Raw genomic sequence first — 12932 nt, 5'->3', positions numbered from 1 at the left:
GAGATGAGGCAGAAAATCTTCAGCCTTAAACTCCAGCACTTCCAATAACACCATCCGACCAAATACCTCACTCGCCGGAACGGGTTCCTCCTTCAACAACAAAAAGCAGACGCAATTATCATGCCTACTCTCCATAACGTGATCGTGGGGAGAGCGGGGACAACGCTAGAGGCAAGGGGGAGGAAGGGAAGTGGTAGTGAGGGAAGCGCAAGGCTCCCTTCCTGCCCGGTGGGTAAGGCCCGCCAGACATGAGGAAGGCTGGGGGAAATCAGGAAGGGAAACAAAAATGCAGGAAGGGAAACAAAATCACAGGAACTAAAATACAGGACTAATAGGACAAAACGTACAAGAAAACACAAGCAGACAAGATGGGGAAATAAAAAGTGCACAGAACGAACACAACAAGGCTAACAAGCTGCTCAAAACAGCAAAAACTCATCACTGACATTTTGTCCTCTTGCAGCCATACAAGCCATAACTATCGGCAACCAGGCCTGTGCAGCATTTTTATACATGACCCGAAGCATGCTGAGATGTTATTTGCTGAATTAACACATGGGTCACACCGTGTGGAAGCCGTTGCTTGATGTCCCTTATATACCAAGGTCTTTCCATTTTTTTGTCCACTAACTGTACATCATGTGTGTTTGTCAATTGTATATGTCCCTGTGCTTCATGTAAATGCACACACTGATGTCGCCTAATGACCTCGTTAGCCTCACACGTTCCCCTTACATGCCAGCTTGGAGACATGGGCTGTGAGGCAAGTTAACGGTATGGTCCTTACGTTTCATGAAGAGTTTGGTCTGCCTCTGACCATCTGTTTCTGAAATTTTTTTTTCAATAAATTACCTGCATTTGAGACGAAACCCCCCTTTGCAGCCTCTTGTAGGGGACAGATCTGGATGGGGAGCACAGACCCATGACTCCTTACTGTTCGGATGTATCATACCAAATTTGGCCCATATCGGTCGTGTTGTTTGTGAGGAAAATGTGTTTGAGTGAATATGAGGGATTAGGGGAGAGAGGCCATGCCTGGTGTTGGCTTAATGGTTAGGGTGGAGGGCTTGGGATCCTTGGGCCCTGAGTTCAAATCCTGCTTGGTTGTTGAATTAGTACCAGGTGGGGTTGACTCAGCCTGTCATCCTTTTGGGGTTAGCAAAATGAGTAGCAGCTTTCTGGGATGATTGAGCCATTCAAGTATCCTGTGTTGGAATGGTGACCCGTCCAGGAATGGATTGTGCCCATTAGCCCAGGAGACTGCTTTGACAGCACCAATGCTCTGTCCAGAGTATGGTCCCAATGGAATGGAATGGAGGAAGGGTGTGGCCCCCTTTGCAGGGGAGATATGACCATGGGGAGCACAACTTAATGTTAGGACACGGTCACGATGCTGCATGGCCAGTTTGGTTTGTTTCTGGTTGTCAGTTTCTGAGAAGATTTTTGAATGAAATACCAATATTTGGGGCAAACACCCCTTTCACTCCCTTTCAATGGGTGGAGCCAGATGTGGGAGCACAACCCAATGAGACCTTACTGTTCTCATACATTGTACCAAATTTGGTCCGTATCGCTCAGGTGGTTGTGGAGAAGATGATGTTTTTGTGAAAATGAGGGATTTGGGGAGGGAGGGCCCGTGGCCCACTTTCCGGGGAAGATACGGCCACGAGGAGCACAACTTAAGGTTAGGGCATGGTCCCTGTGACGAGTTTGGACTGGATCTGTTTGGTGGTTTCTGAGTATAAGATTTTTGAATGAAATACCAATATTTGGAGCAAAAGCTTTATCAGGAGGCACAGCCAGATGGGGAGCTCAACCCCATGAGACCTTGCTGTCCTGATGCATCATACCAAATTTGGTCCACATGAGTCGAGTAGTTTGTAAGGAGATGTTTTAGTCAAATGTTAATGGACATACGTACGTATGTACGGCTGGATACCTGGACCCACTCTGTGAGCTTATTTTGGAGAAATAACCGAAAAATCACTTCTGCTTCACTGTGAAACTCAGTGTTGAATGGTTTGGTTTGAAATGAAAATGAGTGAAATGAAACCTTCTTTATATAAGAAGATTAGCAGATACCCCAGTTCCACCGGCCTGTTCCATCCATCAGGACCAGACTCTGTGCAGAGCGTTGGTGTTGCCTAAGCAGTCACCTTGGCAATTGGGCACAATCCTGGATGGGTCACTACTCCGACACAGTATACCAGCACACTGGCACTCATTTTGCCGACCTCAGAAGGATGACTGGTTGAGTCAACCCCACCTGGTATTAATTCAACAGCCAAGTAGGATTTGTACTCAGGACCATAGGATCCCAAGCCCACCACTCTCACCATTAAGCCAACACCAAGCTATACCGGGCTATTGTAAGGGAATTCGTTTCCAATAGAGTGGAATATTTAGGGAGTTTGACAGGAATGTCCTTTGACAGCATAATGGCAGGAACCTGTTGAAATTCTGCATAATGGAAAATGGTGACCAAGTCCTCAACCTCCCCCCCCCCTATACTCCAAGTCCACATAATAGTCATGAACTGTTAAGACTGTTAAGGTTTCTCAGTGAAGTAAATTGATGGGAAGATAAATAAACGTTTCCAGAATTGACTGAATAGTTTGTGCTTATGTATCACACCTTTTTACTTCCAGTAGGTGTGGAAACCAATGATTCTGAGCCTATACACCACCAGTGTGCGCAAGAAAAATGCACGCAATTCAAAATTGTGTGTACATCGATATTTGTCGATGTCCGCATGCACTGTAGACTCAAGACCTCTTAAATGAGGGACCATTTAGCATTATACGTGCTGTGATTACGACGTTTACCATGTTCACAGACACCATCGTGCAACTTGCATTTATGTGGAAGATTGATTATTTGTAATACCAGATCCACCGAGTGGCACTATACGATACACATTTACAAAGAGAGAATTGGGGTCTTTGTCTTACCCTACCCCCCCCCCACACCAGATATGCTACCCAGACAGAAACCATACCTGGGGTACCCTTCGGAAACATGCAAAATTTGGTTGGATTTGATTCAGTCGTTTTTGGTTTTTGAAGCATATATAAAGAAACAAACAAACACAAATTCACCTTTATATATTACATGTTATACTTTTAAAAGACATTATTTTCGAAGAGTCAAAGAAATAAGTTGATAGCCCCAAAGTCAATTACAACAAGCAGATCAAACAAGCTCAAATGAGCTAAGATCCTCGTCCTCTTAATGATGACGTCATTAAAACGAATATGACATCATTGTGATGTATCAGGTTTGCGATAAATTATCTGAGCTAATGCCCGGCTTGATTCCCGCAAACAAAATTCAAACAGCTTGCCTAGTTTCGTAGATAATGGTATAGGCGATTTCCATTAGCGCGATATTATGACGTCAACTTTTTTTCTAGGAAGAATTTCCAAAATCGGAGATGGTTACTGCCTGCGCGTGGGCTTTCTGCATATACATGACAAGTTTCACGAAGATCTGATGAAAACTCTGGGTTGTGAAACAAAAAATGTCAAAAAATAGGAATGACGTCATAAAAATTGATATGACGTCATAGTGATGTATGATATGTACGGTAATTCTTCTCTGCTAATGCCCTGTTCAATTCCCGCAAACAGAATTAAAAAAAACTTGCCTAGTTTCGGAGATAATTTTTGAGGCGATTTCCATTAGCGGAGATATTTTGACGTCATAACTTTTTTTCTCGGAGGAATTTTCAAAATCGGAGATGGTTATTGTCTGCGCAGGGTATTTTTACATATATTTGCCAAGTTTCAGGAAGTTTCAATGAAAGCTGTTGGCTGTGAAACAAAAAAGTCCACAAGAAGAAGATGAAGATCAGCAACGTGAGTAAGACTTAGAGATCCTCCACGAGGATCTAAAAAGAGAAAGTGAAAGACGGGAAAAATGACATACGAGAATGGGCACTCGGTAGAGCGCATACCTTCGCCTCCACTACTTTTTTGTTCTTGGCATCAGAGTGGGGGGAACAGAACAGTGAACATTTTGGTGTTGGTTTCATGCAAATCGGTTTTGATTTGACCGTGTTATGACAAAAACTGCATATTTTGAAAGGTCGTGACCCCACTGACCTTTGACCCCCAACCGCTAACAAGGGTAATGACGTAATTGTGTCATGTCGCCCATCACAAGATTGGGCAATGAATTCTGAACATTTTGGCATCGGTTGCATGCCAATGAGATCAAAATTGACCGTGCTATGGTAAAAATACAATTTGACCTTTCCGTGACCTTGACCTTTGACCCGATCGCTCCCAAAATCTAATCAAATGTTCCTTGGATAATAACCCATCATCCCACCAAATTTCAAGCGATTTGGTTTAATACTTTCTGAGTTATGCGAATAACAAACAAACACACACACACATATTCACAAATAAATAAATAAATAAATAAATAAATAAATACACAGCGACCAATACATAACCTTTCGCAGAATGCGAAGGTAAATATCCGTATTTTGTACCGCAAGGTACTTTGCGAAATACAAGTCGTGAACATAATACAAGAAAGGAGTGAAACCACTTAAGGGGCTATTTATTTATTACATACGCAAATATGGTGGAATTATCGACCCCACCTCCATGTTATGGCTCCATTCATCCCCAGTCCTCCTTCATTTCCCTCCACTTGCTGTTTTCTCTTCCCGATCATTCCCTTCTCTCCACACTACTCTCACAATTTCCTGGTGCGTTTCCTCTTATTCTCTCACATCATCTTCCCATTTCTTCCTTTTCTCTATTTTAATCTCCCCAATTCACCTTTCCACCCCGTTTCCTCCAGTCAGTGCGTAGCATTTGCATGGACCCTACCTTATGTTCTATTGACATCAAGTGGCAGTATAACCAGCAGAGTGAAGATGGCTTAAGATTTCCAGTGCTAATCGGAACAGTTTACATCAACTTTACACAAATGGCTGACATCCTCTTACCAACCCTCCAGCCCTTTCCCATACATTCCCCTTCTTCTCCATTCCTTACTTCCCAATCTCCTTTCACCCTCCCATCCTGTATATTCAATGTATAGATGCCACCTTAGGAGAGGAATGGTAGTCAAGTAGATGGGTATCTGGACTTAACAAGACGCCCAGACTTTATTACTCACTCCGTCTCATTATCTCGGTCACTTTCACTCCACAACTCAGATGTTCTTCCTGTGGCTCAACATTTACCTCCTTCCACCACCATTCCATCACATTAAAAAAAAAAAAAACTCACCGTTCCCTTACATCTACAGAAGTTCATAACGATTTATTATTTCAGTATTTTACATTCATGTGAAAAATTCAAATCACATGCAATGGAGTTCACCAAAGTGCAAAATAACTGACAGCAAATCCATGCATTGTAATACATCACACAGTGTTTGCAATGTGGCAAAGGATGGCAACACTGGAAATGAAAACGATCCTTCAACGTGATATGTTAGCAGTTTTACATCCAACCTGTACCCTACGAATATTTACAATAGCACTAGCTTCCTTTCCAATGTACGCACCGATACAGCCATCACTCACCACCCCCAAACAGCCACCACACTCTGCCAGATACCCCATCCCACCCCAATAGCCACCATTACCCAATCCCCAACAGCCATCACTTCCCACCCCAACAGCAATCACACCCTCCTGCCTCCAAACAGCCACCACACTCCACCAGCCATCACATCCCACCCAACAGCCACCATTACCCAATCCCCAACAGCCACCACTCCCCACCCCAACAGCCACCACTCCCCACCCCAACCGCCACCACTCCCCACCCCAACAGCCCCCACTCCCCGCACCAACATCCACCACTCCCCGGACCAACAGCCAACACTTCCTGCCCCAGCTTTCACCACTCCCTGCCCCCAATGCCACCACTCCCTGCCCCAGCTGCCAAAACTCCCCGCCTCAACAGCCACCACTGCCCGCCCCAACCCCCCACCACAACAGCCACCTCTTCCCTCTCCAAAAGCCACCGCTACTCACCTCAACAGCCACCACTATCCACCCCAACTCCTTGCTCCAACAGCCATCACACCCTGCTCCCCAACAGCCACCACACTCCACCAGCCAACACACTCCCTCAGCCACCACATCCTACCCCAACAGCCACCATTACCTAATCCCCAACAGCCACCACTTCCCACACCAACAGCCACCACTCCCCGCACCAACAGCCACCACTCCCCACACCAACAGCTACCACTCTCTGACCCCCAACAGCCACCACTCCTTGCACCAACAGCCACCACTCCCCGCCCCAACTGCCACCACTCCCCACCCCAATTGCCACAACTCCCCCGCCTCAACAGCCACCACTGCCTGCACCAATAACCACCACTCCCCACACCAACAGCCACCACTCCCCACACCAACAGCTACCACTCTCTGACCCCCAACAGCCACCACTCCTTGCACCAACAGCCACCACTCCTTGCACCAACAGCCACCACTCCCCACCCCAACTGCCACCACTCCCCACCCCAATTGCCACAACTCCCCGCCTCAACAGCCACCACTGCCTGCACCAATAACCACCACTCCCCGCACCAACAGCCACCACTCCCCACCCCAACTCCCCCGCCTCAACAGCCACCACTGCCCGCACCAACCCCCCTCCTCGCCCCAACCCCAAACCCCCACCACTCCCCACCCCAACAGCCACCGCTTCCTCCCTTTATTTTAACTATCCAATCAATGTTATGTAAGCTCAATTAATTTTATTCTTCATACTCTTCCAGCTAGCTATAGAGTATTTACAGCTCTGCTCTGCTCACAATGTAGCCACACCCATTATGGAGCTACGCCCACCGACTCGCTCCACCCACAGTCTTGTGAGGTCAAAATTCACCAATCATAGCAGTGTTGATGAGGTCGATGATGGGACATAGGCCTACAGAAAAACAGATTTAAAATATTTATATACTGTATGTACAAATAAATTAATCAATAAATAAAACAAATTTCTCAACTTGAGAGGAGAAAGTGACAAATGCTTTTTTAGATGTGTCAAACCAAACTATCAGTGATACATAAAGGACAGGAATAAAGGTTCACAAAGAACGATACAAAACATTTACATTTCTTTAAAAACCCCAGAGGATATAAGAAGAAAAAAAATCCACAAATATCTCTATTTTTTTAATCGCATCGTAGAAACAAGGAAGAAAAAAAAATTAATTACCTATAGACGACACAAACAAAACAAAGTTGGCAAAAATATTCCAAAAGCCACAAGAATTGGAACCATGATGCTACCCTGGTCCGACAGGTAAGGGTCTGGTGTTCGGGGACCAGATAAGATCTTGCGCTTGGGCTTGGACATACTGTTGTCCGAGTCTGATCGACCACCCGTTTCTCCAGAACTTTCTCCAAGAGAAATGGGGATAGGGGCTGGGGTGAGGCCAGGAAGTGGGGGCAGAGGAGGGATGTCTGTGAAGGGAAAGAGAGAAATGGGGAATAAGTGTGGAAAGAGGACAAAGACAGGAGACAAAAGAGTAAAGTCTGGATCGAATTTCTCTCCAACAAAATAATTAGCAGCATATCATATCAGTCTGTCTGACATACGACATTTGCACTCTTCCTCTTTATTTATTTTTCCGGAAATCACGATAAGAAAAACGACAACCCCTGACGGTTGGGTTTGAAGCCCTACCCACTGGAATACCATGATGCCATTCAGCGTGGCAAACGCTCTGGCAAAAGTCGAGTTTTGACTGCGCCAAACTGAATAAAAAGAGTAAATTTAGTTGCCGTATGCAGAAATGTAAAATATTGAAAATTAATTATACTTATCAAGTTTGGTGATGATGCACAAAGCAGTTCGAGAGGAGAGAGAAAACCAGACAGACAGACAGACAACGTTGTATCAATTACATAGATGACAGTGAGAATGAAACTAACAGCAATGACAATAAATGCACTTCTATAGAATCTATCTATAATTCCAGTAATGTGTGTGTGTGTGTGTGTGTGTGTGTGTGTGTGTGTGTGTGTGTGTGTGTGTGTGTGTGTGTGTGTGTGTGTGTGTGTGTGTGTGTGTGTGTGTCTGTCTGTGACCGCTGTTTCTCGACAACCACTGGTCCGATCTAATTGAAACTTGCCAACTATATTGCTGGGGACCTGAGGATGTGCCTTTTCAAGGTTTGATATTAATCGGACAAGTGGTTCCCAAGTTATGGACATTTATTTACCAAACCAATGACAGGAGACGTTGCTGCGGCCATTTATTTACCAAACCAATGACAGGACACGTTGCTGCGTAGGCGTGGCCGATGGGGAAAGGGTGCCTTAGTTACCAATGACAGGACATGTTGCTGCAGCCATTTATTTACCAAACCAATGACAGGACACATTGCTGCGTAGGCGTGGCCGATGGGGAAAGGGCGCCTTTGTTACCGTGGCGTAGGAGTGGCAATGGTCAATGGCAGCGAATGTCATGGTTAGCAAAGACAGGGAGGTAAACTTGATTTTAATTTGGATTTTAATTAACTGTGTGTGTGTAAGAATCACAGCAGTTGTTACTTCAATGAAAGCGATAATTCGTGGAATGCATGTGAACATTCAGTACGGGCACGCACGACTTCCAGATAGTGATGACTTACTGCATTCTAATAATTTCTCGATTTCTTTTGCGCATTTATAGATAAACACAATGCCCCAATTCAGTCGTCATTTACAAGAGCGAAGGAACGGCCTGTGTGGTTGTTGTTTCTGGCATGCAGTTTGAAAGTTTTTTGTTTTTTTTTCCCCACGTATGGCCACGCACGTACGGGCACGTACTAGTATATACTAATTGATAGACTAACGTCAGGAATCAAACCACAGTCTCGACAAAGTATGAACATAAAACACACACTTAACAAACAGAACATAAAAACACACACTCTTTGCTGATGACTCCACCCTCTGCTGTACCATCTGGCATCCCTCAGACCAGCAAGATGCAGCTTCTTCACTCTCTGCAGATCTGAATAAAATCACAAACTGGTCCAACATGTGGAACATGTCTAAACCCTGAGAAACCTCATACTCTCACTTTGTCTCTCCGAAAGGACCGTTTAGACCCCCCCCATCTGCTTTCTAGTCCTTTCATACAAGCTTCTGTGTCTCACTATCTGCCATGACAATTCCTGGCAAAGCCACATTTCCAACGTGGCCTCCAAAGCCAGTCGCCGACTGGGAATCCTCCACCATGCAAAGTCCTTCTTCAGCCCACTTGAGCTCCTGACCACAAACAAAGCTTTCGTCCGCAGCCTGATGGAGTACTGCTCTCTCCTCTGGGCTGGTGCTTCTGCCTCTCACCTTTCTCGGCTTCACCCTGTGGAAACCAAGGCATTTTGTATCATTGGTATCTCCTGCGGTGAGGCTGAGTCTTTGCGCCTCTCAATCTCTCACTGCAGGCAGGTCGGTGGTCTCCTCTCCGGTCTCCTGTCTTCTACCATCTCCTCTCCTCTTCGGTCTCACCCCCCCCAATTCGCTCTGTGTGCAATATGCTCCCCCAATATTTCCGCAGGGTGCTCAAGATCTGCAAACAACCTCCTTCTGGTAAAACTACCCGAATCACGAATCACTGCTCACCTTCATTCCTCTTTTTTTCCCCACCTTTGGAATAAAATCCCACACTCTCTTAAATCCCATTCTTCCCTCCAGGCCTTCAAAACAGCTGTTTACCACCACCACTTATCTTCCCCCATCCAAAACCACGATCTTTTCTTCCCCAGTTAATCCACCCCAAACTCACCTCCTTCAAATTTCCTGCTTTCCTTCCTGAAAGTCCCTGTAGTGTCCATAATGTGTACACTGTGTTCCCTGCCCCATCCATCTCCCTTCCACAGATCTCCTGATGTCTCTGTTCCCCATTGTTTTGTCCTTCCCTCTCCTGCCCTTCTTGTATCATGCCCCCCTTGCTCTGCGTTGTGTGTTTGCTCTCATATGAGCCTCGGCAATGTATACAAAAAAAAAAAAAAACATAAAAAGGAAAGATAACTCAACTATGGCCACAAATCTGTGCAGAGGATTTGGTCGGAAATGGTGGGGAATGCAAAATAACAAAATAAAAATGTGGGGCCCAGGATAAAGGGAATAATGGATGCATGGAGAGATGATGTCCAGGGACGAGCTCGTTCGATGCTGGACACCAAGCTCCACTGCCAGCCCCATCAACAGCTTGCTCCGACTAGTGCGCTGTACACTCGACTCGTCTCCAAGGATATCTCACCTCACCACTGTACTGGACCGAGTTCCAGCTCCACTTGATTAGAGACTGAACTGAAGTACTCTCTGATGACTCTTCACTAAATGAGCGAATCTCTCCTGACACTTTGCCCTTCGTAGCCGGGAGTGAAATCGCTCCCCAGAGCTCCGATAAACTTTAATGTTTTTAACAAGCTCCATGCCCGCCCCCCAGCCATGGGCTAAGCCGTTATCCTCAATGATTTTTGGACTGCTCTGCAATTGATGGGGGCACGATCCCACGATGGGGACATGAGTTTGAGTTATTTTGTGAGCTGGATCAAGATTGTTCAATGGCATGGATGATCCAAAAAGTAGAAAGCAATAAAGAATGTCTGCTCGTTAGGGTTAGTATAATTAGCATTGCTAGCAGAAAAGCCCATCAGAATTACGGGCGACCCTTCTTTAATTTCACACTAGTCAGCCTTGAAAACTTGGGCTAAAACCTAAAATTACGTACAAAAACCTTAATTTTTTATTTATTTTTAATCTCTCATCCCTTTATTTAGGTGGTGTATAGACAATAGACCGCTGCAACACGGATTACATACATGAGCAAAAACATGTCTAATGCTTATGACAGGTGACCCTTTTGAATTGTCACACTAATTAGCCTTGAAAACTCGGGCTAAAGCTGAAATTACATATAAAAACCTTCATTTATTCGTCAAATTGTTCATCTGTTTATTTTGGCAGTGTATAGGCCACAGACCACTGTCATGATCGCTCGCGAAAATAATAAAAATAACCCGGGTTACATATATGAAACAAAAACATGCCGACTGTTTGTGTGCATATATAATACATTGTGTGAGTATACATAGCTCGGATAATTTGAATTGCACTGGGCCAAGAGCTGACATCAGAGGCCGAAAGCCTGAGGCCTATGTAGGCGGGTCAATTTATGGAAGAAAAAAAAACCACCCTAACCCTCAAAAAATTCTTAGAAAAGTTTTTTCAGTGTTTTTCTCACCGACTGGGTGTTTTAAATGACCAAAAAAAGTCTACCAAAATCTCACCACCAGAAGTGGGTTAAAACTGGGTCCGTTCCATGATGGCCGCTGCTGACCCTGAAAATCAAGAAGGCGGCGGTAACTTCCTTATTATTCGGTGTAGAACAACATTTTTTGTACCTCACTTTGGGTTTTAAGGGTCAAGGAATTCATTGGTGCCAATGGATTTATGACTTGGTCCATCGAATCCGTAAATCCAAGATGGCGGCCAATATGGCGGCCAATATGGCGGCCAACACTCCCAAACAATTTGATATAGGACAGTGGTTTTTGCTTCATTGTTTTCTTGATTAAATATTACTCATTTTGACCTTCTTTCAGCGTTATTTTCTTAAATATTGAATGTTTTTTTTAATTTCTGTTTCAGGTCTGGCACATGAGTGCTTCATAGGCCATGGGCCGGATATGGTCCACGTGCACCCCCCCCCCACAACCCTTCGACCCCATATTTTTCTGAAGCCTTAGGGTCCCCTGAGCATGAATTCAACTGGTAACAGTGAATAAACTGGGACTTACTATCCATTTTCCAACCATATCTGACGGTACCCTCAAAATGTCAACTTTTCCTCAGTTTCGCACATTAAAAAATCCCCTGACTGATAAGATCTCTGCAGTTGCCCAATAAGCATTAATATTAACAAATTATATATCAAATGAAAGATTATCACATGCAGATTTTCAAAATAGAGTCATCTGTCAAATTTAATAGCGTTATGTTTGTCCCAAGAAGTGATGAAGAGGAGTACCTCGCTTTTCCTTTTGACAACTCAGATTCAACTCAGATATCTGAAATAATAACGTATATTCATGCTCATTTTACCTGACACAAACAAATAAATATTTCTGTGATATCGCAAATTTTACTACCTTTCTATTGATACCAAAATTGTCCCACACCAACTAAAGATGTACCAGGTATTACGTCTTAAACATAAGTACATCACTGTTGCAACACCCAACATGTAGTCACCATCAAGACATAAGACTGAGAAAATATTCCTTACTTCACATAAAGAATATAAATTATAAGTTTATTTAAGAAAAACAATTGAAGCTTATTATGTCATGTCCACAAAATGTCATTGTGCATGGATTACGCATAATATTCATTATCGCCGTCGTCATCACTCTCCAATGCCTGCTCTATATCATCAAATGCATCCATATCTGAATCCTCATCAGAGTCAGTGTCGTCACGTGTGACTTCAGCAATGTCAGCCAGTTGCCGTGGGAGGACATCTCCTTCATACCACAGAGGATCAAGGTTACCATCCTTTTCCTTCCAACCATGGCCCTGACTGGCCTTCGGAATCTGTGGTTGTGGAATATGCGCGGTCTTCCAAATCCGTACTTGGTGGTTTACTCTCCGAATGTGCTGGGTAAGAGCTCGCTTACAAGGTGGTAAGTTAGCCATATCCACATTCCAGTCATTAACCATCCCATAACGGAGTACAAAACTGTACAAGAATGCTTGCGTGCTGCTGAAGAGGCCACCGGAGAAGTTGGACAGCCTTATGTCATTATTACATTTGACTTGGGAGTTTGCATGAAGGCCTACCCATTAGTGTGGAACTCACCAGACAAATATGAGAGCCACATAATTCGAATTGGCACATTCCACCTCATATGTGCTTATATGAAGATGATTGCCAAAAAGATGGCTGGGT

At 44.5% G+C, this 12932-nt stretch overlaps 1 protein-coding gene across 4 annotated transcripts in view; it reads right to left on the bottom strand.

Annotated features, from left to right (window-relative positions):
* Positions 1 to 5261: 5261 nt before the first annotated feature.
* The window catches only part of LOC147033980 (malectin-like), a 32688-nt gene continuing 25017 nt past the window's right edge, over positions 5262 to 12932 (bottom strand). For 2 of the 4 annotated variants that reach the window (XM_085874295.1, XM_085874275.1), the window contains exons 5-6: positions 7203 to 7450; positions 5262 to 6911 (exon numbers count right to left, since the gene is read on the bottom strand). In XM_085874295.1, the coding sequence (XP_085730421.1) occupies positions 7203 to 7450 (248 nt within the window). In that variant the 3' untranslated portion in view covers positions 5262 to 6911. Of the gene's footprint in view, positions 7451 to 12932 lie in introns of all 4 variants that reach the window. The other 2 variants (XM_085874303.1, XM_085874286.1) reach the window with 2 other exon arrangements.

Source organism: Eptatretus burgeri, chromosome 1 (assembly GCF_056783735.1).
Source record: "Eptatretus burgeri isolate ZD-2024b chromosome 1, Ebu_testis_v1, whole genome shotgun sequence".
NCBI classification, from domain to species: domain Eukaryota; kingdom Metazoa; phylum Chordata; class Myxini; order Myxiniformes; family Myxinidae; genus Eptatretus; species Eptatretus burgeri.
The sequence above is the reverse complement of the archived record's forward strand: the minus strand, read 5'-3'. Positions and strand labels throughout refer to the sequence as shown.